The sequence below is a fragment of the Chamaea fasciata genome, unplaced genomic scaffold, assembly GCF_029207755.1.
Source record: "Chamaea fasciata isolate MVZ Bird 193981 ecotype frontalis unplaced genomic scaffold, bChaFas1.0.hap1 SCAF_1, whole genome shotgun sequence".
NCBI lineage: Eukaryota > Metazoa > Chordata > Aves > Passeriformes > Sylviidae > Chamaea > Chamaea fasciata.
Window position 1 is genome coordinate 43,892,713 of NW_027094086.1, and position 25,259 is coordinate 43,917,971.

The 25,259-nt window shown below is 40.8% G+C and overlaps 2 protein-coding genes across 4 annotated transcripts in view; both read left to right on the forward strand.

Annotated features, from left to right (window-relative positions):
- The window catches only part of LOC136288582 (ras-related protein Rab-10-like), a 32,362-nt gene extending 20,742 nt beyond the window's left edge, over window positions 1-11,620 (forward strand). For 2 of the 3 annotated variants that reach the window (XM_066181947.1, XM_066181957.1), the window contains 2 exons: window positions 2,022-2,123; window positions 11,240-11,620. In XM_066181947.1, coding sequence (XP_066038044.1) covers window positions 2,022-2,123; window positions 11,240-11,314 — 177 coding nt within the window. In that variant the 3' untranslated portion in view covers window positions 11,315-11,620. Of the gene's footprint in view, window positions 1-2,021; window positions 2,124-2,487; window positions 2,682-11,239 lie in introns of those variants that run through there. The other variant, XM_066181965.1, reaches the window with a different exon arrangement.
- A 7,317-nt stretch (window positions 11,621-18,937) lies between these two features.
- The window catches only part of GAREM1 (GRB2 associated regulator of MAPK1 subtype 1), a 102,037-nt gene continuing 95,715 nt past the window's right edge, over window positions 18,938-25,259 (forward strand). Inside the window, exon 1 of the mRNA XM_066181979.1 lies at window positions 18,938-19,153. Coding sequence (XP_066038076.1) covers window positions 19,033-19,153 — 121 coding nt within the window. The 5' untranslated portion in view covers window positions 18,938-19,032. The remainder of the gene's footprint in view (window positions 19,154-25,259) is intronic.

The following is a 25,259-nucleotide window of genomic DNA, read 5'->3' on the forward strand; positions in this document are numbered from 1 at the left end:
GAGGAAGGTTCAGGGCACTATAGGCAGTTAGCCTTGCCTCAGTCACATTGTTCAGCATCTTCATTGGTGATGTGGTTGATGATAGAAGGAGATTTGCATGTGACATGAGATTAAGGGGGTGTGTGGCACACCACAGGGGAGAACACAAATTCTGTGGGACCTTGATAAACTTGGGAAATGGGCCAGCAGAAACATTGTGAAATTCTTGAAGTGCAAAGATATGCACCTGTGATGGAATAATCCAAGGCATGAGACACTGCCTTGCTATGAAGGACTGATGAGTTACAGTAAACACTAGCTTGAATGTAAATCAGCAGTGTTCCCTCATGGCTTTAAAGGTGCTGGGCTACATTAGAAGGACAATGGATGGTAGATATGGAGCTATTATCTCCCCCCTTACTTAGTGTTGGCAAGGCCACATGGAATATTGTGTCCAGCTTTGGCTCTCCCAATTCAGGAAGGGTGTTGAGAAACTGCAGCTGGTCCAGCAGGCAGGTATAAAGGTGATTGGGGTCTAGTACTGGTGTTCCATAAGGAGAGGGAGCTGGGTAAAGAGCAGGCTAAGGTGCAGTTACTGGTCTACAGCAACTGAAGTGATACTAAAGGAATGACAGAAATAGACTCTTCACAGTAGAGGCAAACAATAAACAGAGGGCTGGCAAGCACAAGTCCTGTCTTGGGAGGTTCAGGTTGGAGTTGAGGAGAACCAGTTGCACTAGAAGGTTGATGTAGCCATGGAAGGGGATCCTATAAAGGCTAGAGAATCTCCATCACTGGTGGATTTCAAGACTTTTGTAGGCAAAGCCGTGACTGACCCAATATTGTGTGGGCGGTAGCCTCATTTCAGGTGGGGTTTCCTTTCAAAATTATCTCTGTGATTCCACGATTAAAAGGGTTGGTTTGTGTTCATCAGAGTTTGTACATAGGTAACCTCTAGGAACCTGTTACATGATACAAGGAAGGAAAAGGGCTATTTAATAGTAGTTTCTGTGTACTTTATAATCAGCAAACCAGTTCCCCCTACTTTATTATTTATTAGCCCAGTATTCTCTTATTGCATGTATGTTTCTTTATGAACCTTTATGCATCATTGTTTTGTACTGGCAATAGCTGAATGATCTTAACTTTCTGTAGCAAGTTGCTGCAGTACTGGAAACAGTTCACAGCAGTCCACTGAGTTTCAGAATCCCTTATGAAGTTATGAAGTGCTCTCTCTCTACTGAGTCAGTTAGATCTCATCTTTATTTTCAGAATTATATTTTCTTCTTGCATTTTGGGAAGGAAACAGTTTTGCTTACTTTTTTTTTTTTTACCTTTAGTGTAATCTTCATTATATTTTGACTAAAACTTTGAAGTCTGATTATTGTAAATGTATTGTGTTGGGGTTTTTTTCTTCATGCCAACATAACTCAAAGCTACCTGTAACACAAATACACTGGAAATCAGACAACAGGAGTAAATTAAATAAAACCAACCAATGTAAAGTCTATGCTGCCCTTCTAAGTATTTTCTCTCTTTGCCTTTTCCCTTAATACCTTTTTGCATGCATGTGTTTTCTTTGCTTGCCTGTTATCTCTGTGCTTCTCTCTGTCTAGCATAAAGGAACATCTCTTTTTTATATTTCATTGTGCCACTTTTTTTCAACAGTTTTTGTCATATTTTCATCTGCAGGCACTCCATTAGTTTCCTCTAAATAATTGCTTGGGAGACAGCTCATTTTCCAAATAAATCAAAACACTGAGAACAGACCCACTAGAGTTTATTCTTGTTATTTACAAGTATAGATTGGTCAAAAAAGCAACAAAACCACAAAACTTTAAGGAGAATGTATTAAGAAGTACCTAAAACTTACAAACTGAGGATGAATACAAAGTTCTTTACTGAGAAGTCATGTACTTAATTAGTGTTTTTAAAACGTGTTTGCAGTCAGAACACCTCCATATTGCTTGCTACTAGTATTAGGAACTGTGGGGTTTTTTTCCTGAAGATTGTTTATCCCATTTCCTGCATTTGTTTTTCAGCTTGCTTGGGAATATGGAATGCCATTTTTTGAGACCAGTGCTAAAGAAAATGTGAACATTGAGCACGCATTCTCAGTCTTGACTAAGGAAATCCTGGAAAAGGTAGGCTTCTTTTCTAAGGGGAAAGAAAATGGGAGATTTTTCTTGACAGACTGGGTAAATAAGGTCACTACAGAATAGTTTAAGCAAAGCACAGCCGATGCTGGTTTTGCATTATGGAGTTAGTATTTTGGGGGGATCCTGTAGCTGCAGGCATACAGAGGAGGAACATGGGGGGGAAGAATTATGGGAGAAGAGAAAAAAGAAGAGGTGAGCAGGTACCATACAGTTCAGAGAGAAAGTGAAAATTCAGGAAGACTGCATTTGTATCTTTATTTCTCATGTTTTCTTTAAGGGAGTGGTTAACAGCTCCAGAGTAGTTCACTTCTGTGCCAGGAAGATTCCTTTGTCCTTTAGGTGTCTGCAGAGTGTGCACACAGTGAAGATGCTGCATGATGATGGAATCAGTGGAGCTTTTATGTTCAGCAATCAAATGTTTTATCCAAGGTTCATAGCTGTTTGTTTGGCTGATTTACACTAGTGCTTTTGAAGTTTTCAGGGCCTAAAGATTTGAGTTAATTAGTGGTAGAATCAATATTGTAGCTGTCAGAATCAGCATCTCTAACTTGGGTGTGTTGGCTTAAAGGTCCTTACTCCTCAGAGTTGCAATTCTTTTGTAGGACTGAATTATTGTTCATTAGCTCTGAAAATGTTTTGCATTGCAATTTATTTTTAGGCAGTAGAATATTATTTTAGACATTAATAGATGTTCTTCATGCAATGTATTATCACTGCCATTTATCACCAATATTAGTTATACAAAACTAACCTTCCACTCCGAATACTCTTCAAGTCATAATAAAGATAAATGAGCAAAATTACTGACAAAGTCACAAGTAGCAGTGTTTTGATTAAGTAGCCATTGGGGATGGTCAGAATAATAGCTCAGGGTTGGACTGCTTCTAAATCAGGGTCCTGTCATACTGCATAGTGACACAAGCTGTATTTGGTTATTTTGGGGGAAGAAAAAAGGCAAAAAAAAATCTTTCAGTTACTTTAACGTGAAAATGAAGCTCAGCGACTGAACAGTCAAATATTGTTTAGAACACGAGGATAAAGGCAGGCCCTTGAGTTACTGAGCTTGTTGGAAAAAAATCTCAAGTAAGATAACTGATTTTGTTGTGAATGAAAAAGACATTGTCTATTGTAAATAGAGAATATATTGTTAGTATGAAACATGAAAACTACTAAACAATAGCTATGATCATAACTGCTGCAAAGACAAATATGTGCAAAGTGAGCATTTCTGCAGAATGTGTTTGGATGATATCTAAGAGAATTCTCTGCACATGCAGAAATGATGTTCGGGTATTTTTCACATTAAGATTGCCTATGCTTATTTTACGGTAAGTGAAACTTCAGAATTCCTACTCACCTTCATGAAAATTCATGGGATTTGTAGTGTGGACATGGCAAAAAAAATTCAGACCACGTTGAACATGTTATACTACTGCTTGGTTTTAATTAGAACTGCTTTGAACAGTTGTATGCTCTGCATGTACGTGTGTTTGGAAAGTGTGCCCGTGAGAATTTGTCATATTTGTCTGGAGTGTTTTGCCTTAGCTAAAAATATTTGGAATCCTGATGGGGCATCATGTACCAATTACTTTGGTGTATAATTTACCATTTTCAGTAAAATGCATTTGTTGATTTAAACAAGAACGCCTTTAGCCCAATTGGTTTTACCACTGGCCTGATAAAAGAGTTTGCTGGAGAAAAAAAAAAATCTACCACACAGTTTCATCATGGTTTTCAGGTTCGACAAAATAATTTGCCTGTTCACAAAACTGTGAAATCTGAATGTAGTACTTGAATTTTAACTTCCTCTAACTGATGAAATTTTGCAGAATGGAAAATGCAGTAGCAAGTGTGACTAGTAGCTGTGAAAAATGACATGATAGATGCCAGTCTGAGATAATTTCAGTCATACATCCATTTGGTAGTGGTAAAATACGTATTTGCAGATTGTAAAAAGGAGATAGAGCTTTGCACAGTGTTTTGGCCTAAGGCACTTAATGCCTGGGGATATTGGGCCTCCCTGTCCTCTGCAATCGACCATCTGTCCCAGACTTAGGAGATGCTTCAGTGGAAGCACGTCACTGCTTTCCCAGGCCCACAGAAGAAAGGAGCTCCCTAGAACAGTCTATTATGGCCATGCTTTTGGGAAGTGCAGGAAGTTTATTCAGAGGTAAGATAAATAAGCAGGGCAGGCTGGCAGGCAGTAGACCATTCTCAGATGCATTGCAGTAGACTGTATTAATCTGAGGAAATCTAGGACTTCTTACGTACATTCTTGTGTGCCATCTACTGTGGATATGCCCTTAGTAACTTAATTTACACAAAACACTCCTGTATATGGGGAAGATTGATGTCCAGAGTTATAGAGCTCATACAGAAGTACTAAGCTTCTTGATTCTTTCTAAGTTTAGAACAAGTTGTGGTTCAGTGGTGAATTGAGGGAAAAAAAAAAAATTTCATATTTAAGACATTTAAACAACACAAAACAAAAAGGGGCAAGTGTTTCAGTGTATTGTCACTATTTTGTGCTGCGGTTTCCCATCTCTTGTTTTACAGCTTGTCTTGTAGTGGGCTTAAGGGGGAGGGAAGACTTCTGTATCCCAGTGATCTGGATAACTAAAGTGCTGCTTGACCTTTCAGATATTTTCCATCTTAGCCATTCCATGCTGGGTGTTGGTCCTCCAGCTCTAATTTACATGGGCAGCCTCATTAAAACCATCAGATGTTTTTTGACAGCTTACATTGGTAATAGCTAAGGAGTCATGCCGTATTTCTGAGAACTTGCAATTTTCAAACCAATCAGTTAATAATAACTGAATGCAGTACTTGAGTTTTAACTTCCTCTGACTGATGAATTTTTGGAGAAGGGCAATAATAACCAATTTGATTGTATTTGAAAGGCTACAGTGGAAATAAACGTTAATGACATAGATTATTCCAGGAGTTTGCTTAGACATGTTGACAAATAACAGTATTTTATTTATTCACAATTCTCATGAATCTCAGATATGCCTAAACCTGTTCATTAATAGATGACAGCTGTTCTTGAACAATGCTTCTGGTTGCCAGTGAACTATTTGGACCTGTGAGTCAGTCTCATAAAAACAACCAAAACCAAAAAAAATACCACCCAGAATGCAGTTAGCATTTGCTCTTTTGTGTTCTTTGGTTTCATGCCCAAGCAGTAATGTTCTCAAGTAGGTTTTCAAAAAGATATTAGAAACCTTTGTGTATGTCCTTTTGGGTGTGATTGTTGGTATTTTTCTAAACTAGGATCAGGAGAGAACGCCATTAAAAAAGAAAATAAGAATGAATTTATCACCTTTTTCTGAAAACTGCAATAAAACTAACCAAAACTTATATTCTGCCTATCTCCTAAGAGTGATTGACTACTAAGATTATTTTAATCATATTAAATAAACATATATCTGCTGAGTAGAGAACAGTAAAAATCCATTTAAGACCTTACCCTGTGCTATTGAGGGTAACATTTAATGTTTAACAGCTGGATGTCATTTGAGATGAGCAGTCAGAAGTTGCAGGCCTCAATTTTACTCTTCCTTCATTTCTTTGTATTTCTTTCCTATGGCAACATGATTTTTGAGATTATACTGTGTTTTCTATTCCTTTGCTCTTGGAGTACCTTTGGAACTTGTTAGCTGATTCTAAACAAATTTGACAGATCAAACTAAAAGATAATTAAGTTCCTGAGTAGTTCCTTGAAAATAAGGTGAGAGGCAGAGTACTCTGCAGGAGTCTACAGCATTAGTTCATAGAATATTAGAGACCACTACACAGAGAGCCTGAAAAATGTTTTAGCCAGCTACTCCAGCTGGAGCTTGCATCACAGATACCAAATTTAATTCACTTCAAGACCCAAATCCATAGGAAATCAGATTTCATTATTGCTGACGTTCGTGGAATTGTTAGTTTGTCTAAAAGATCCCTGTGTCTCCAGCAATGCATACTCAGTGTTTCTTTATTACCCTTAGTCATGCGTGGACCCCCAGGCTTTATTTGCCCTTTATTTATCTTGTACTGACCACAGAATAATGATTCTTTCGAGAGGTTTTTCATAATGCTCGTACTGCCATACTTTAGATCCATTTTAGATTTTTATCTCCTTAACTTTCTTAGTAACATTAGGTACATTCGGCATTGCACATGTGGGAACCGAGGTACAGAGATTAAAGCCAAGAGGGTAAATGGTACCAACTCACTTAGCACTGCTGCAATGTAAGGCAAAATTTAACTACACTATCTTATTTAATTTTTTTTTAAAAAAAAGTCTGTTCTGGACATTGAATGAGCCAGATATTCTTCTGGAAACAGTAGCAGATAATTAGGTCATGTAAATCAAAACTTAATCACAACATCTGTGTATGGGGGATGAGATTCATCTTAGCATGCAATCCTAGCCAGCTAAAATTTGCATGACTGGCCTGGTTGTCTGGAATAATCTCTATTCAATGGAAAGAGATGAGTCTTTAGGATAAAATTGCATTTTGGAGGTGTCTTTCTCCCTCCATTGATTGTAGGAGGCCTCCATATCTCAGCCTATATGGTTTCAAATTATTCAAATTAAATAAATTCCATGAGAACTAAAAAAAGTTACAGACTTTGCTTACTTCTGGCATTTGCTGCTTCTGCAGGGTATTGACTTTGAAGATATATAAAAACTCTCAGAGTTTTTATGATGCAACTGTATTAAACCTTACCTAGATGATCTGTAGGGGTTGACGAACCTCACAGGAGATCCACAGCTGTCTTCTCAAGTTTGTGAATAACTAATTTCTATACAACATTGTTACAGTCTACATGGTAGTAACAGGAGAGGGAGATAGAACCCCATGCTTTGCCAGTGGGTTAGATGTTTTAGACATGGTGGAATAGCAGGCTTTGGGAGCAAGACCTTCATCAACATTCCATGAGGAATGTAGTCAGCAGCAGTTAGATCCTGCTGTGCCAGACCTCATATCCTCCTCTTCTGCTCCTGTACCTGTTTCCACAGTGATTGCCTTCCCTGCTAATATATCCCTAGCTTAATACTGCTTGTGCCATGTCCCACTGATTGTGATTGTGAGACTCTTCTCTTGCATTTTGAACAGGTAATTTGAATTACAGAATATAGGGGAAATACATAAAAAGTGTCAGGTCTATTAATGCTTGAGGTCTCTCTAATGGCAGGTCAGGCACTGAAGTCACATGGGACTTTGTTGCACAAAATTCTCTGCCAGTCTTTGTCTACTATCACTGTTAAATATAAACAGAATTATTGCAGTGATTTAGTAGGATCATTTTTTAATTAGAGTAAAAATCCTCAGTATTTAAAGAAGTTATAAATAATGGTAACTTCAGTTTCAGTCTCTCTTGTTTGTTTCTCCAAAGCTTCTAATTTTCAGCAAGCGCTCCAGGTCTGACTTTGACTGGGGACATGATATGGATAAAGCAAAATCCTGTCATTCTTTCAAACACACAGTGAGCCCCACCTTCAAACTAAATAGACCAATATCAAAATACCAAAAACTGGTGGTAGAGATTGTGAATCCACCATTAATCTGAGTTTTCAGCAAGGAATGGGCAGCTGAGCTTAATGAAGACTTACATATTTTCTCCATTAAAAACCTTTCAAAGAGACTGTTGGGGTTTTTTCATTGCATTTTCCTTCATATACCACCCTAGCTTTCTTGCCTTGATTTAAAAAAAAAAAAAAAATTGGTAACTGGGCCATTTCATCACAATTCCTGTGTCTAGGTATCTATTGCATGCCAATGATATAAATTCTGCTTAGAAGTGGGCAGGAGAGACAGCCAGAAGGAGAGTTTTAAGCAGGAAGTTTAAAACTTACTTGCAGAGATACCTGCCAGTTAGGTGAGACATGTCTGCTGTGCTATTTAACAGGAAAAACTAGTATTTGATAGCAGGAAGTTTCAACATCTCACTGAAATCACTGCAGGGTGCAGTGGCATCTGTGTTTGTGGCGGTATTTTCAAAACTTTGCCCAAGATACTGATACCAGCTTCTTGGTACCATTTTGGTTCTTCTCACCTTTTCACAGTTTTTTGCTGTTTGTTGGCTGACTTGCGGGACAGTGAGTTACAAGCTGAGCTGAAATGCGAGCTGCAAGTGTTAGTGTTCATGGAGCCCTGGAGGAGGAATGCTGCCTGCCTTGTTCTCACAGGTGGGAGAGATTTGCATACCTCCCTGCTGTAATTTCGGGAGAGGGGGTGCCCCACCTCTTCCAAGGCTTGGCTGAGGCTTTTGGGATTGCCCAAATCTGATCCTTGCTTCAGCACTTTATGCAGGACTTGTTGTATTTCTTTAGATTATGAATATGCACTTTTTAAATGTGTGTGCAGCACATCTGCTTAAACGGATCCCAGACCCTTATTTGCTTCACAAGGACCCTATATGGAACAGTCTTACAAACTGAAGTGATTAATGATCCTCAATTTTAAATGGATTTTAAAATGGCGGTTCCTTATTTGTGGAGTGGTGGTTCTTGTCTGTCTGTCCTGGCTAGTTTGTAGATGAACTATCAAATAATGATTTTAGAGATTATAAGAACTGTTGCTTTGTCAAGTATGTTTCACCATTGTTAATCACTTAACAGTACTGAGGATCCTTGCTAAGGATATGTGAACAGCTTACTGGCCATCTAAAAGTACTATTAAGTAGTAAAATGCTAAGGATGCAAATAAGTGTCCTAGGTGTTTAAGGAAATGTAAGTTTTTCCCGTTTGACTGAAAGCATGAAGTTTGGTCTTGAAGTATAATCTGCAACATCTTCAAATTTCCTGTTTCTCTAAGCAAGTGAAACTTGAATTCTGAAACTGTTCAAAAGGATTTTTCTGGAACTCTTTTACTACTTAAACTGATTGTTTTCTTCTCAAGAAAAAGCATGGGTGAAATAAAACCTATTTAGTTGATGTTCTCAACAATCAATGCTCAATATTATTTCTTGGTCTCAATTGAGTGAAATTAAATTTCTTACTGTACCAATATCTTCCAAAGCTTTTATTTTCCCTTCAGAATCTTATCTCTAAACCAGAGTGGTATCTTGTTCCTTGAGATGACAAGGTTATGTTTGTGTACTTTTGATTCTGCCTTGCTACCTTTTTTATAAAGGTCTTCAAACTTTTAATTTTCTGTCTATGCTTGCAGACTACCAAATACTGTCTCTGCCTAGCAGAAATCATAATAACTATATGCCTGTACCCCCCACAACTGTGTAAAAAGTTAAAACTAATCAGAAGATATCAAGCTGCGTGTTGGGATTTGTAGGAATTCTCAAGGGTAATAAAAATGTAACGTCTCTTGGTCCTTACCACTCAAAAAATAAATTAAGAAAAAAAACCAAAACAAAACAACCAAGTAAAAGTACACCTGCTGTATTTCTTCATTATGTGGAGAATTCATTATGAGAAAAAAAATCTAAAATCAGTAAGCCACAGTCTTTGAATATTCTAGTCAGATAGAATTTCCTAATAATTTTACTGATAAGAGCTTCAGCATCCATCCTGGGTTTTAGACACTACAATACATTTCCTGCCCTCTGCTCCTTCCTCTATCCATCACTTTTGATCCCTTCTCAGATGTTTCATCTTCTCCCCCAGCACCTTGCACTGTGAAAACCTCCCCGAGTCCCTGCAGCCTCAGGGAGGAATGAGCTCAGCCACTCTCTTTGTGAGGGCAGTTCTGGCATATGACAGCCAGCATTCTGGAAGAGCTGGAACTATAGCTACAGAAGGAAAAAGGAAAAATTCCATGTGTCTTCTCCAGATTTTTAAGTAGTGATGAATATTCTCAGCCAAAGAGGCATAAAGCTTATTTGTAGCACAGGAAAGTGCTACTTCATATTTTGCCCTCATTCTTATGCAGACAAATAATTTTAGGTGAATCTTTCTGGATATAGTCAATGTTCAACTAGCTTTTTATGTTCACTGACCTTTTATGTGTAAGTTTTCAATTCTGAATCGTGACTGGGTTCTACTGCATGATGCCTTTTTTTTCCTTCTTCCTTTCTTTTTTTCCTATGCTTTGGATTTCATTCATTCCAGCTTAGATAGCTGTTGTCTCTGGAAGCTTCTCCATTGTCAGACATGGTTGTTTATGGCTGTTGGATTTGGGTTGAGAGAGGAATGTGGTGAATCCAGTGGTTGCACTTATTTCTCTGTGCTTTGTTGGTAAACCTGCTGAGACACAGGCAACAGAGTGGCAGGTAGAGAAGTTGGGGCTTTCATTTTCCTGGGCATGTGACAATATTCTCTGTGTCTTTGTGCCCTAGTTCAGGGTTCAATGTTCATAGTTTCAGAGAACAAGATTGCAACATGTTCTGCATTACACAACTGGGTTTGATTGTTTCTCTGGTCAACATTAATTATCTAGTTGAGTTCATTGCTGAAAGGAAGAGTCCTGGTTTTGATGATTTTCATTTTTGTTAGAATCTGCTTTTGCAATCAGTACATAAATGTTTTACAAGGGTGGAGTGCTATTTTGATAGTTTATCATGATAAAGACTGAATTGTTTCCATTTGGAGGTATTCCTGGTTATTAAATAGAGGCAAGAAAACAGAATTTTAGTGAATTCCACAAAAAAAGTTAGCATCCTTTATAACAGTTAATAGCCTGTGTCCTTTTTTTAGTGAGTACTGATATTCTCTATTTCCTGTTCCTTTCAACTGGAATTTTTCAACCATTCTCAATACTTCAAAGATAAGAGTATTTAACTAAAAATTAGCTAAAATTGGTGTAGTCAACAGAAGAACCTGTACTTATAGAACAGTTCATGTGAGTAAAGATCTGCAGGACTGGCACATATGGTTTGTAGTGACTCCTCAATAGACACTTTCTGTCACTTTCAGATTTAGGAGAGATGTTTGAAGCAGCTAAAAAATGTAAAGATGCCAAATGGGACTTGCATGGGCATCAGGTTCCATCTAATTTATTAGAAAACTTCAATCATTTAATTAAACATTCAAAGGAAAAGCATATCCTATGACTGCACCAAATATTTTATATTAAAGTATGTTGGAAAGCAAACTTTTCAATGGTTGTGTTCTAGTTATCTTAATGAAGTGTTTGCTTTTGTTTGTTTTTCAGAAATCCTGTGTATTGCATGACTTCGATGTTGTGTCTCTAAATGAAACTAGGAAGAGAACCTGCTGTGCATTCTGAAATACTGTTTCTTATTCTGTTTTCTCTTCAGGAAATATCAAGTGTTACAAAGGAATGTACAAGATTTTAGAAGTGAGCCTGTAATCCAAAAACACAGTGTTTAGGCACCTTTGTATTACACAGATTTTGTCACCAAATTTTTTTATATGTTTTTATTATATTTTCATATTTTTTATGTGAAGATAAAACAGTTATTTGATTTTGGAATTTCTAGATGCATCACAGGGTGACAGTGCTTGAATGCAAATGTTTGCAGAAATGAAGTCTAAGTGTACTAATTTTCTCTTATTAAAAAACCACCCTTCACTTTTTGTGTCTGTGTTATTTATACCAGATTTGTAGTACAATGAACATTGACATCATCACACAAGCAACCTTCTGGTATATGAAATCATATAACATCTCTTTAAAGACCTGATATTTATTGCAATTCCATAAGACAAGTCTCAGAGAGTATTTGGCTAGGTTTCTTTTATACCCATTTCAGACACATATGTGCTACTTCAATACCCTTGAATAGGGATTCTGCAAAGGTGATGTCTTAGAGAAGGTGATAAACCATATAAAGATTGGTGTCATAGAATGGTTTGGGTTGGAAGAGAACTTGAAGATCATCTAGTTCCAACCTCCCTAATATGGGCAGGGACACCTTCCACTAAAGTATGTTGCTGGACCTTCCTAAGAATTCAGAAAACATGGAACAACAGAACATATCCAATAATAATGTTTCTGTTATTTAAATTTTGTAATTCCTTAAAATAGTTTATGCAGGTGTTAGCAGCATACCTGCATTTTCAAATGTTCTTTTTGTCACAAATGATCACAATAAAAGGCTTTCTTTGATACTGTGATATATTTATATTTTTTTCTTAAAGTTGTTAATAGAGGAGGTATCTGATTCTGCTCATGTAGATTTGTTTTATATGGATTTGTAATATCTTTAATATCTGTGGAGTCTATCTTACTTAATTTTAAACAAAGGCACAATCAAGATGCTGGTTACTTTTTCTTTAATCAAAAGCAAAGTAAGCACAACTTAAACCTGCAAGATAAGCAAAAAAGCAAACACAGGTTGAAAAATCTGAACAACTGTGGCGATTATACTGTCTTCTTTTTTTTTTTTTTCCCTACATAGGAGATGAGGTTGTTTTATCACCATTTATGAATGACTAATGATGATGTGCAGAATTATGTTTTGATCCATCCCAGCACACCCAAAATAACTAATCCCACTGGTTTACTGTTCTGAAATGCCACTAACCTTCTGAAATATGCTTGCTTCTTTTTTGAGGGCTGTTTGCAGATTGTCATAATATTAAAATATTATTAAATCTGGTATTGAGAAAGGGAGCTCAGCTGGAGCACATGGGACCAAATTTGCCTAAGCATAGTGCCAGGTTCATGTGTCCCTAGCCTGGTTAGTGTGCCTGCAGAAATGATGCAAAAGGATGGGCTGGGCTGAGTATTTACAGCTGCTCCTGACTGCTCATCATGGCCAGTCACTGAAGTGCTTTTCACAAAATCTGAAAGCAAGGAACAAAGGATAATCTTTGCCTTAGTTAAACTGTATAAGAGGAAGGAAATAGTGCTGGAAGGGATTTTGAGAGTCTGTCTGGGTTCTCATCGTATCTCAACCTCTGATCAGCTGCCCTTGATAGATGATGGTCAGAAGACCTGCAGTGCTAGGGATTTCAGTGTCTCCTAGTGGCAACAGTCCTTACTTAACTGGTCTGGTAAGCAGAAAATTTCCTAATACCTGGTACACATGGAAAGTAGGTTCTCCCTCCCCTCCCCTCCCCTCCCCTCCCCTCCCCTCCCCTCCCCTCCCCTCCCCTCCCCTCCCCTCCCCTCCCCTCCCCTCCCCTCCCCTCTCCTCTCCTCTCCTCTCCTCTCCTCTCCTCTCCTCTCCTCTCCTCTCCTCTCCTCTCCTCTCCTCTCCTCTCCTCTCCTCTCCTCTCCTCTCCTCTCCTCTCCTCTCCTCTCCTCTCCTCTCCTCTCCTCTCCTCTCCTCTCCTCTCCTCTCCTCTCCTCTCCTCTCCTCTCCCCTCCCCTCCCCTCCCCCTTCCATTGTAGTTCGGGTTTTCAGAATCTTTTGCCCTTTTTGTCTCCCTCATAAGGTTCTTGTGTTGGTTCTCAACTATCCTGAACTGTAGAAAAGTAGATCTGAAAACTAAGTAGAGTATTCCAGTTTAAATAAAAACAGCTGGATAGATTTAAATTATTTTTTTCATTATCTTACTTGTGATACTCCTATTTCTGCATTCCAGCATCAGCATAATGCAAAGTAGCCTAGCACTCTTGTGATCCACAGAACTGCTTTTTTTATCCTGCTACATACTCATGCAGTTGGTTATTCCTTTGGATGTGTAAAACCTTCTGTTTCTCCTTGTTTGATGGCATTTCAGTTGCTCCAGTCTGCCAAGATCCCTCTGAATTGTAATGTTGTGCTTCAACATAATTGAAGCCTCTTCCTGTAGATAGTCTCCAAATATAAGTGCCCTCTGTTCAGTCATTGATGATGTTGACAAATGTCCTGGATAGTTCTGGATGCAAGATGGATCTAAGTGAAATCCTGTTCAATGTATCCTTCCAGCTTTAGAGTACTAGTTATTTCCAAATAATTTTGTATTTAGCCTGTTCATTTGGGGGTTTTGTTAAGAGCATATTATAAGAACCTCTTATGCTCCTCAGTCTTTCTCCCGCATTCCACAAAGCCTGTTAAATCCTCTTTATTTAGTAGAAATTCACTTGATCAGTTTGTATAGGTATTTCCTTCCCTCCTTTGAGAGAGATGCAATCTCTCTTGGGTTTTCTGGAACCTCATTCTGTTGATTCTTGGAGATAATCAGTAGCAATTTTAACTTAGTTTGAACCGTAAGGGAGTTTCACCAGGTCCAGTCTGTCCAAAAATCTTTAACCTGTATGTATTTTCCAGTTTATTTGTTCCTTTTTCTAGCCTTAGGATTTTGTCAGTGGTGCTAGGATGAAATACATTTGCCTTCTAAAACGGAAGACTGAGGTTGAAAGTATCAGCATTATCAGTGATGATTAGAGTTTCCCCTCTATGGAATAACAGACCAATTTTTTTCTTAGTATCACTACTGTGCATCTTATCAACAGGTTTTCTGTCTTTAAAATCTGATTTTCTAGCTTTTTTGGGAGCTTATCTTTCAGGTTTTGTCCATGCATAGTCTATATATTTATTAATAATTTATTCATTTGACCTACTTTCTGTTTTATTTCAGGTCATTGAAGATCTCATGATTCATCCAACTTAATCTTTATCTCACTTCCTTCCCCTCCCCTGTATAGATCAAATTCTGAAGTTTTGCCTTTCAGCAGCAGATCTCTGATGAACTTAGAGCTGTCCTGAAGTCATAGTTCTCTAGGTTTAAGCCTCCATGTAATTCCTCCTTCTTTTCCTAACAATGAAAATAGATTTTAAAGGGTCAGATTAATCTGTAATTTTTATTTCTTCTCTTTATAGCTAATGAGAATTTCAAGGAATTTCTTCTATACATTTTTCCTTCATACAGAGTTTCCTACTACTTGTGCTAAGGTATGCTCCAGTCCCACCTGAGGGAGATGCAGATATTCAGGTTCCCATGGCAGTTTTTGCAGGATGTTAACTCCTGCTAGATGAAGCTTCACCTAACACTCACTCCGTGAGCACCATGAGTGCTCTTCTTTTTCACATCTGCTGGAGCAAAACAACTGCCTTTCTCCAAACATACTTGTAGATTACAGGAGTGTGCCAGTGCGGAATAAACTAAACCACTCTCCCTAGAAAGGGCCAACAAAGGTTCAGGTTGGACATCATGAAAAATTTCTTTGTGGAAAGGGTTGATAGGCATTGGAACAGGCTGCCTGAGGTGGGGGTAGAGACACCATCCCTGGAAGTGTTCCAGAAATAACTGGATGTGACACTTCGTGCTGTGGTTTTGTTGACAAGGTGGTGTTTGGGCAAAGGTTGTGCTCAGTGATCTTGCTGGTCTGTTCCAGTTTAAATGATTTTGTAATTCTGAGATTCAGAGAAAGAAATTTAGGATCTGATATTGAAATGGTCACTGCATCTTCTGTTATATCCAACTAGATTTGTAAATATTAGGAAAATCGGGAGTTTGGTATCAAAAAAACCATACAGGAACAAGGAATGCAAATTATTGGGACTTTTTTTAAAGAAATAGCAAATATGTTTTTCCATGAAACTTACTGTATAAAGCTCAGTTTTGTGTATAAAGCACACAACACTATAAAGCATGTTACCAGACTCATACTAAAATGAATTTGTTGTAAACAGTTACTTTTCAGATGTTAGCACATACATGAACTGAGGATGAACTGAAATGCTTTAAAAATAATGTTATTGGCAATAGAGTACATATATACTACAGATTTTACAGACTATTGCATAAATGTGTTGTGAAATTATTGTGCAAGTCAATTCAAAATGCATTTAAGAGTAATTTCAGGAATTATTCCGAGTCCTTTTGCCACTGCTTATGGTTTTATGGCAAGAATTTTCTGTTGATTCATAGAGACTGTCCCTGAACACCACCTGAAAGGCACAGAGACAAAAACTAAGACATTGTGAAACTGAGGCCCTAGGGTAGATTTGCTCTTCAGGTCTGGTGGCTTCATTAGCATTTTACACCAGTAGGAGACTGGTAAGAGATCACACTAAGACATTACTAGACATCAGGAAAATTATCTCTAAAGTGTTAATTATACATAAGGTGCAGTTAAAACAAGAAATTTCTGTTATGTGCTGGTGATTTGAATGCCATTTATGTACTATTAGAATATGTTCCAAGGAAATGGAGCTGGAGTACAGTTAGGACACATAACAAAGGGACACAAGAACAAGACATTTAAATCTAGTGAGCATTATGAAGTCTCTGCCTGGAGACAACTGAATGAAATTTAGATAGTATCTAGAAGTTGCATTTTTTTAAAATGCACGTTGTTCCAGTAAAATGGTTAAGAGTGGGCTGGGTTTTCACTGGTTGGAGAGAATGCAAGCACAGTTATGGGAAAGCAGATTTAAAGGCTAAAGGACATCTAGCACAGAGGAATGAAAAAATGTTGCAAGAAAAATCAGCAATAACTATTTCTGTGTGAAAGATGCTTTTCTTACCAGACAGCAGAAGTGCATGATGTCTGAGAGAGACATATGCTGTGAGATGGTATCTCTCCTGGAATTAATGGTACCCAAGATAGTGTTTAAGAACAATTCCTGACAGACTAGTGCTTCAGGTCCTGGTTAATCTCAGTCTGATCTGATCTGTATTGCTTTTCATACTGCACCTGGAAACCTCATCAAGCCTGAATAAGCTAAACCTGTGTGTTCCGTATTTCAGCAATAATGCTCTTAGCAACAGTGCTCAAGTTCACTGATGACACAAGGCTGTGAAGAGTGCCTGATACCTCCGGGGGCTGACCTGCTGAGAAGCAGCTCTGTCGAGAGGGTCCTGGTGGACAGCAAGCTGTCCATGAGCCAGCAGGGTGCCCTGGTGGCCAGGAAGGCCAGTGGTGTCCTGGGGTGCATTAGGAACAGCATTGCCAGCAGGTCCAGGGAGGTGATCTTGCCCCTCTACTCAGCCTTGGTCAGGCCGTATCTGGAGTGTCCAGTTCTGTGCTGTGTGCAGTTCTCAATACATGAGAGACATGGAGCTCCTGGATTGGGTCCAGTGGTGGGAAACAAAGATGATTGAGGGGCTGGAGCATCTCTCTTATGCAGACAGGCTGAGGGAACCAGGCCTGTTCAGCCTTGAGAAGAAGGAGGAGAGAACTGAGGGGACTTCATCAATAAGTACCAGAAGGGAGGGTGTCAAGAGGATGGGGCCAGGCTCTTCTTGGTGATGCCAAGCTACAGGACAAGACGCAACAGGCAGGACAAGATGCAGCAGGCAGAAACTGAGGCACAGGAAGTTCCACCTGAATGTGAGGAAGAATTTTACTGTGCAGGTGACCATGGACTAGAACAAATTTCCCAGAGAAGTTGTGGAGCCTCCCTCAATGGAGATATTCTAGAACTGTCTGGATGCAATCCTTTGCCATGTGCTCTGGGAATAACCCTGCTTGAGCACGGAAGTTGGACCAGATGACCCAATGTGGTACCTCCCAACCTGACCCAGTCTGCGATCTTACTTTTCACTTCAATAGCTTAATTCACTGATGCTGTTGAAAAGCATTTGGTGAACTTGGTAAAGGGAAAACTACTTTCAAAAGAAGTATCTTTAAAGGAAAATTTTGAAAATTTTTAAAGCCAACTATCCTGGTAGGTAGGATCTAACAGCAGAAAAATCTTCATAAAGAATGAAGGTTTTCCACATTGTTGGGAAAACCCAGTGCCACACTACGTAGCTAAAGCATGGACCCAGAGCAGGATGAGCTTCAAGCCAACCTTGATCCACGTAAAGCAAGATAATTTGGGTTTTCTGTAATCTTCTTTGTCAACTAGCTTCCATAGTCTTTGTTTAATCTTGGAGACCATGGATAAAGTCCCAGCCTGTGTTTGCGGCAGAGCAGAACAAGAGCGTGTCTGTCTCAGCCCTCCTCGTGCTGGCAGTGCTGTGGCACCAGCAGTGACAAAGGCATGCAGCAGTGTCTGGCCCTTTACCCAGGCCATGAGGAAGGGTGAGCAGCAGGAGGGCTCTTGGTACTACAGCTCTTCCCGGAGCTCTGCCATCCCCGGCAGTCTCAAGGATAGATGGAGAAGCTGGAGCCTGGAGAGAGATGTTGGCTGTGGATGTTGTCAGTCGTTTTGCTAATCACTGTAAGGCACTTTTACGTCTCTAGTCAACAGTAAAAGCTTAAATGTAGCCAAGTTTACAGCAATAAAATAAACTGTTTTGACAGAGAAGTGAGCAAAATAAACTTGAGCACAGTACAGTGCCACCACCCAGGAGTTTTTCTGGTTTAATTTCCCAGAGTTTCTGTGGTCTGGCAGCCTGGAGATGAAAATGCATAAAATAAAGGAGAACATTAAATGAAATGTCTTACGAAGATCATACAAGATTTCATCACATAAGCCACTTTGAAGAACGAATGTCTACAAACATTCCCATGGTGTGAAGACCTTTGAATACGCAATATATGTAATACCTGCGTGTGCAGTAACAGTGCTCACAGCCTGTGTACATGAACTCACACGTATATACATGACTCACAGGTGAAAACTAAAATAACAGACACATAGCCCTAGTGCGGGCTGCACGTCGGGCGAGCGGTCGGAGGGTGGAGTGAGAGGGACGGGCTGGGCGGCTCTGGCAGGCTCCGGCTCTGGCTCTGGCTCTCCGCGCCGGGCGGGCGGGCAGCCCGGCACTTTCCTTTTCGGCGCGGGGAGGAGCGGCAGCTGCGCAGGCGTTGCTCGCACCCTGTTGATTAGTCAGTGCTGGGATGGCGCTTCCTGGGCCAGGCGCGGCGGCGGCGGGCGGCCCCAGCCGGTCCCGGGGGGCGGCGGGAGCAGCAGCAGCAGCCGCAGAGGCAGCAGCAGCCGCCGCAGCAGCAGCGGGCGCCCGGCGGGCCTCCCTCTCTGCCTAGCCCCGCGTGTCCCGGGCGCCTGGCGCGGAGCGAGCCGCGCTCCCTTCCCTCCCTTCCCTCCCCTCCCGGCGCCCCCCCTCCGCCGCCCGCCCCGCTGGCAGCCGCCCCGCCGGGTGGGAGCACCTCGCCGGCGCTGCCTGTCTGGCTGCTCCCTCCCCTCCCGGGCCGGGAAGATGGACCCCGGCCCGCCGCTGGGCTGCAACCTCAAGGACGTGAAGTGGAGCGCGGTTGCCGTGCCCCTGGACCTGCTCGTCAGCACCTACCGGCTGCCCCAGATCGCCCGGCTGGACAGCGGTGCGTGGGGCGGGGAGCGGGGCCGGGCGGGCTGCGGGCGGGCTGCCGGACACAGTCCCGGGAGCGCCCCGTGCCTCCGCGGCTCCCGGGAGCGCTCTCCCGGCGGTCCTTGAACTGGCATCTGCCGGGGCTCGGTGCAAGGCTCCCGCTCGCCGCGGAGCCCGCGCGTTGCTTTGCACCAAAATATCTGGTTCATGTGCCCCCGTGCCCCCTCCGTGTGTGCGGAGGGCAGCTCGGTGGAGCCTGTCTGCTGTCAGCAGCCTGCCCCACTGTGAGAGGTCCTCGCCGTCCCAAATTAAGCGTGGAAGGGCATGTTCAGCGCTGGAGACCCGGTGTTTTGATGAACTGATGCTACAACAAGGTCAAATAAGAAGGGATACAAAATAGCCAAGTGGGCTAAATCCCTTGTGTAACAATTCCGTAAGACAGCCACGGACCTGTTAAAAAAAAAAAAAAAAAAAAAAAAAAAAAAAAAAAAGTAACCTAAGAAGCCTTTGCAGTCTCCAGATAACTTTCTATTACAGTTCACTTGGGTGTTCACCTGCCGTTTCCAAGTCTGCAGCTTTTTGTTTACTCCAGGAAATACGAATCAGGTCTGACAGAACAGCTGTGACAGCCCCGTTTTACCTTTCCTAGATCCATGTCTTGGAAAGTAACGTGTCGGCACAGAGAACTAGGGAAATGTGGGAATTTTTTAATAAATGCTCAGACAGCTGCTTTGTAATAATGCGTATGTGCATTGCATGGTAGCTCCATGAAAACTGTCCAGCTCTCTAAAGGAATGCAGAAGATAACTCACAAATTGGGAAAAAAAGTCTAGGCTTTTTAATTCATTAGCTTATGAAGTCACTATATACTTTTGTGATGTAATAGAGCAGTTTTTGATTTAGCAAGTTTTTTATTGATTTGAAAAGTTAAAAATGAGCACAGGCATTGTCCTATGTTACTTCTCAGTGTACAGGTCAAGACCAAGACTGTTTTATTACTTAACTGCAATTTCTGTAATGCAGTGATGATTTTTGACTTTGCCCCTGGATTATGCAGTATTTTTCCTTTCACTCGTAGTGCTTCCTCAGAGCTGGCACTCAGGAGCAGGTTAAAGAAAAGGGATTTTTTTCTTTTTTAACTGCATCTGCCTCTTCATCATGCTGTCAAATGCGTGTTGTCCTGTGAGAATGGCAAATCTGGTGTGTTAGGGAGTTCCTCCTAGTAATACCTTCTATGACTAGGAACAGCTAAGATGGCCTCCAGTCACTGCACTTAAGGCTGCTAATTTACTTTGAGGCTCCTGGCACTGATTCAGGCTTTAACAGGATGTATATATTGATGACTTATTAATTTCCCTCTCTGTATGTTATACCTCCCAATCTCCCTGCTCCTCTTGTCTTTCTTCATTGGAAGGTACCTGAAAAAGCTTTGTGGGTAGAGAAAGTTTATGGGTTTTGAAGCAAGAGGCTGTTGAGGTTTTTCTGGGGAGGGGGGTGGGGGGTCTTGTGTTGGAGCTGTTTATGGGAATATCCTGTAAAACAGAGGTGATGTGGCTTTTGTGCAAAGGCTTCTTTGTCCCACGTGCCAACATTTAAGAGCATATGCACAGGCAAGTGGATGTAAACAGACCTGAGCTCTTCTGCCCATGCCCTGAGATGGCCAGACATGAGGCAGCTGTTGGTGTAGGTGTCCTGTAGTAGTGGTTCAACCCCGCACTAAACCCTGCCAGGAGGCAGGCTCCGGTGGAGCTCTGTGTGAAGGGCTTTGGCTTGGAGCTGATTTAGGTCTGCCCAGTTCAGCGGCTCATGGGTCTGGTTTTGCCTGCTCAAATGCATGTACTTTTAACTTGGGGCAGTACAGGCAGCAGACAAATCAATGTTTTATAAAGAACACAGACGCCATGGTCTTGGGGATACGAACAGAATGCTTTTCCTTTTTCTAGAGGAGGTTGTCTTGCAAAAAGAGAAAGCAACCATGAATCAGCGCATAGCCTTCTAAGGGAGGAAAGTTGAGAATGTGCAATGCTCGTGGAACGGACTGGAGCACGGGCTGTTGCAGGGTGGTTGCTCTTCATCCCAGTTCTTGTCTTGCAAAGTTAACAAGTGGAGCTCTCAGATAATTTCTTGATGCAACGCTGAAGAAAATATATGCAGAGTCCAATCCAAATGTGTGTCATCCAGTGCTTAGGAAGTTTAAGTCTACCTCTGTTAGCAAGGTAGTGTCTTGTGCCAGTTTTATCAGGCCGTGGCTGTTACATTTGGGTCAGGGTTGGTTTGCACAGAAATGGCCTCATATCTTCTTAAGGTGCTGAATTCCTCTCCAGGTCGGTGGAAGCTGCATATGTTTCATGCTGTTGGAAATCAAACCACCTGTAGATGTCTGTCTTCAGTCACCTTTTGGTTCTGTGGTTGGCCTGTGTCTGTAGCACCAGGTTGTTTCCTGGCTGTTGTTTGAGTTTTCATGAGGTTGTGTAAAAGCCGGGATTTGTTTCTTCTGGCAGACCAGGATGTAGGAGATGATTGTAAAGCTGGAGTTGTATTCTCTTCAGAAGATGCCAATCTTACTGTGTTGTTTCTACATTTCTTAGTGGAGTTTAGCACTTGGTGGGTAAGGTTCTTAGGTGACACCCACACAAGATGTCCAGTTTTGCACTGTTGCTTCACCTTCTGGCCTTTCAGTATGAAGCAGAAGAATGGATATGATCAGTTCAATTTTATTCTTCGAGCTTGGATGTGCAGCTCCTGGAAAATTGCCCTTAAGTAATTCAGTTTGATTTCTTGACAGGATGAAGTTATGAAATATTTATGTGCACTAAATTTGGTCCTCTGCTAAGAAGGGAGGGTTTTTCTTGATGGTATGGGAGGAAGTAGTCTTTTGTTACATCAAGATATAGTTGGAAGTAGTTAGGCATTCATGCCTACCTTATCCATCTAGAAATGATAAATATGTCAGCTTCTGGGTTTTTTTTCAGAGCTTGAAAACCTGAAAAACTTTTCAGGTTGTTTTTTTTTTAATTTTAAGACTGGTTGTATTTCAGGTTATGCTTTTGGATGCTGTTAAGTCATAAATCAAATTTTGTTTGTTTCAGTGTGTTTTATGTGTTTTATTGTTTTGCTGGTGAGTATTCTTATATTAATTGAACAAATAGACTGAAAAAAAACCCAAACCTGTCACTCTTGAAGAGAGAAAATGAGTTTTGTATGGGTTTTTTCTCCCAACCTCCATAACAACTTAAATATTTCTAGATGACAACTCAAATACAAAACTGCTAAAAACCCTACCAGAGAAAATGCATGGACTTGATCTCACGCTGTGGAATTCACTGAGTGGGCTCTTTCAGATGAAAAGAAGCAAGACTTGAAGAGTGAGAGAGGAACGAGCTTTGTGCTGCCTTTTTCCTGTCCTCCCCCCTTCCGCCCCCCAGTCCCGATTTGCATTGTCACCACTGAATCCCACCCCAGTGAGAGGCTTGTGGGTGGGTACAGTGGGGAAAAGATTTTGCCCTGGGAACCCGCGGCAGAAAGAGATCTTATCGCCGTGTGGTTGTTGCAATGGGGCAAAAGGTGAGCGTGGCTGGCCTGTGAGAACCAGGGCTGCACTGGGCTTGGCTCCGCTCACACCATCAGGAGGAAAAGCTGATGGAGAAGCTGCGACTGTGTCCTGTTGCTGGTGCAGAGATGAGGTTGTGTGTGGTCATCTCAGGGCTTTATGTTTCTGGTAGTTATTTTTCTAAGGATAATTTTGGAGGGTAAAAGAGAAATGCTATCAAGGTTAAGATCTAGAAAATATTGCTTTGCATAGAGCTGAGCTTCAGGCCAAGCTGTGTTTTTTTTTTTGTAAGCTTACTGCTCCCTTCAGACTCCCAAGGGCCTGTCATTCTTTTTCTTAGTGGAGCTCCTTTTTTCCCAGACAGTCTTGCTGTGTTTTCACGAGTAAAGATCAGCCTTTGCTTGTAGTTATTTTTTATCCATATATTGGATATGGACTGGAAGAGTTCACAGAAATTCCCAGTTTGTGTACAAAGAGTAAAGTTTATGGGATTAAAAGGCCATGTGGTCCTCTGATTTTTAAATTTTTTTCCGAAGTGATATCTAGGAAAAAAAAAAAACGTGGTGGTGCTGTTGGGATCAAATATAGTGGCACGTGACCTCAACTCACAGAGAAGTGATTCCCTGCTGTGCATGGCAGGGAAAACATGCTGAACTTTCCTGCTCAGGGAGATGATGGATCTCAATGAGCCTCTGAGACAGTGAAGGAAATACTTCCTTATGCATTGTAAATGTGCTGTAAGTTGAAATGGCAGAATTGGTGACTGTAAAGGAAGGAAAAAAATCTGCAAAATGGGAAACAGATTTAAAAGGTGATTTTCTTCTTTCTTACCCTAGATGAACTCCTGTGCATATCAGTAGTAGGTGAATAGTGAGTTTGTACTGTTGTTGCTCCTGGGGACAAAGAGATTTTATATAGTTTTATTTCAGGTTCTCCTCTTCCATTTCAAAACTTTCTCATGGTGACAACTGTCTACCCCAGTCGTGTTCAGGGGACTATTGTTCTGTTCATCACATTACTGTAGAGCTGATTCCAGTTCTGGAAACTAAGCACCCTCACATCTTATCAAAGCAGATCATACTCAATAGAACAGCGTGGCCGTGCACATAATGAAAATTTTGCATTGCGTCACTCCACAAATGCGGGTTATCTGTGCAGCTGAACAATACTTTGAAACTACAAAGAGACTTATTCTTTAAAGGTCTGAATGCTGCTATCCGTACTTTAATTGTCTTGAATGACCTCCTTCTTTTGAGAAGCTAGTGCAGCGTGTCTCAGTAGTCTGCTATTGAATAAATCTTTAAAAGGCATCATGTGGGAGTAGGGCAGAGCTTTTGAACAGACCAAGAAAGAGGTTTCAGATATGCTCAGACCCTGGGCAGTGGCCCTGATCTGATTGCCCACTGTAGGTGTGGCTGCCTTGTCCAGTGAGGTGTGGTAGGTGGTAGTTCTTATGTATGGGGCAGACAAGACAAGTGTTTGATTTGACAGCAAATATCCTCAAGATATGTTGTATCCATATGGCTTGATTTCTTCCTTAGATGCCGAACAGCTTTGAAACTCTGTTTATACTGTGTTCTGCCATTAAAGAATAATCCCAGTAGCATCTCCTGCTTGCTTCCTCTTCTTTCCACCTTCACTGTGCAGTCTGCTGTTTCCATCAAGACAATTGAATGAAAAAAAAAAAACAATTGACAGGTTGCCACTAACCACTGCTCCTGGGTTTTTGTTTTGGTTGGATTGGTTTTTTCCTTTTTCCCTGCTGGCCGAGATGTGTTTTCTTTTCCCCTGCTGGCAGAGAAACATTTTAGTGAAAAAGCTTTTAATTCATTTAAAACCTGCAGCTACCGAATGGTGTCTGTGAAGATTATCGTGCCTTTCTGGAGATGGAGGCCAGTACCTTTGCAAAACTTGTTCCCAGGAGTACCCTGGACTTCCAGTGAGGTAGATAAAGAGTTCAGCATCATACCCATTTTAGTAGTGTGTATTGTGTGTTCTTAACCAGATATTTGAACCCTTGGTGGTGTGTTAGGCCTGCTAGAATGGAAAATAGTTACATTGCTCTTATTTCTTTTGTGCTTAATAAATGTTCATGTTCTTCTCTGTTATTCAAGGAACTACTAGCTCTTTGTTTAAGTTACTAAAGTTTTGACTTTGTGAAATGAAGCCTTCATGTGCACAACTGGAAAAACACTTTCTGGATAATTGTGTAGTTCAGGTATTGGAAGGTGAAATACCATTAGTCTTTTCTTAACTGGAATTCAAGTGCTGTAACTTTTAATTTCCAACACCCCCCCCCCCATTTAAATTACATCTAGCTTTCACATAAAACACAAGATACACATAAAATCTAATGTATTAAGGTGCCTCAATCAGTTAGTCAAACCCCTAATCTTAAAACAAACGTGGTGTGATGAATCATATTCTGCTGTTGCAAGGAATTGTACAAGTCTAGCATAGGAAAGAAGGGCTTCGTTGTTTTCTGCTTTGTCTGTAAGTGCTGTTCTGGAACTAGGTGTTCCTGGCTTCGGTGATTACGTGAACTGGCACTCCCTGTAATGCCCCAGCA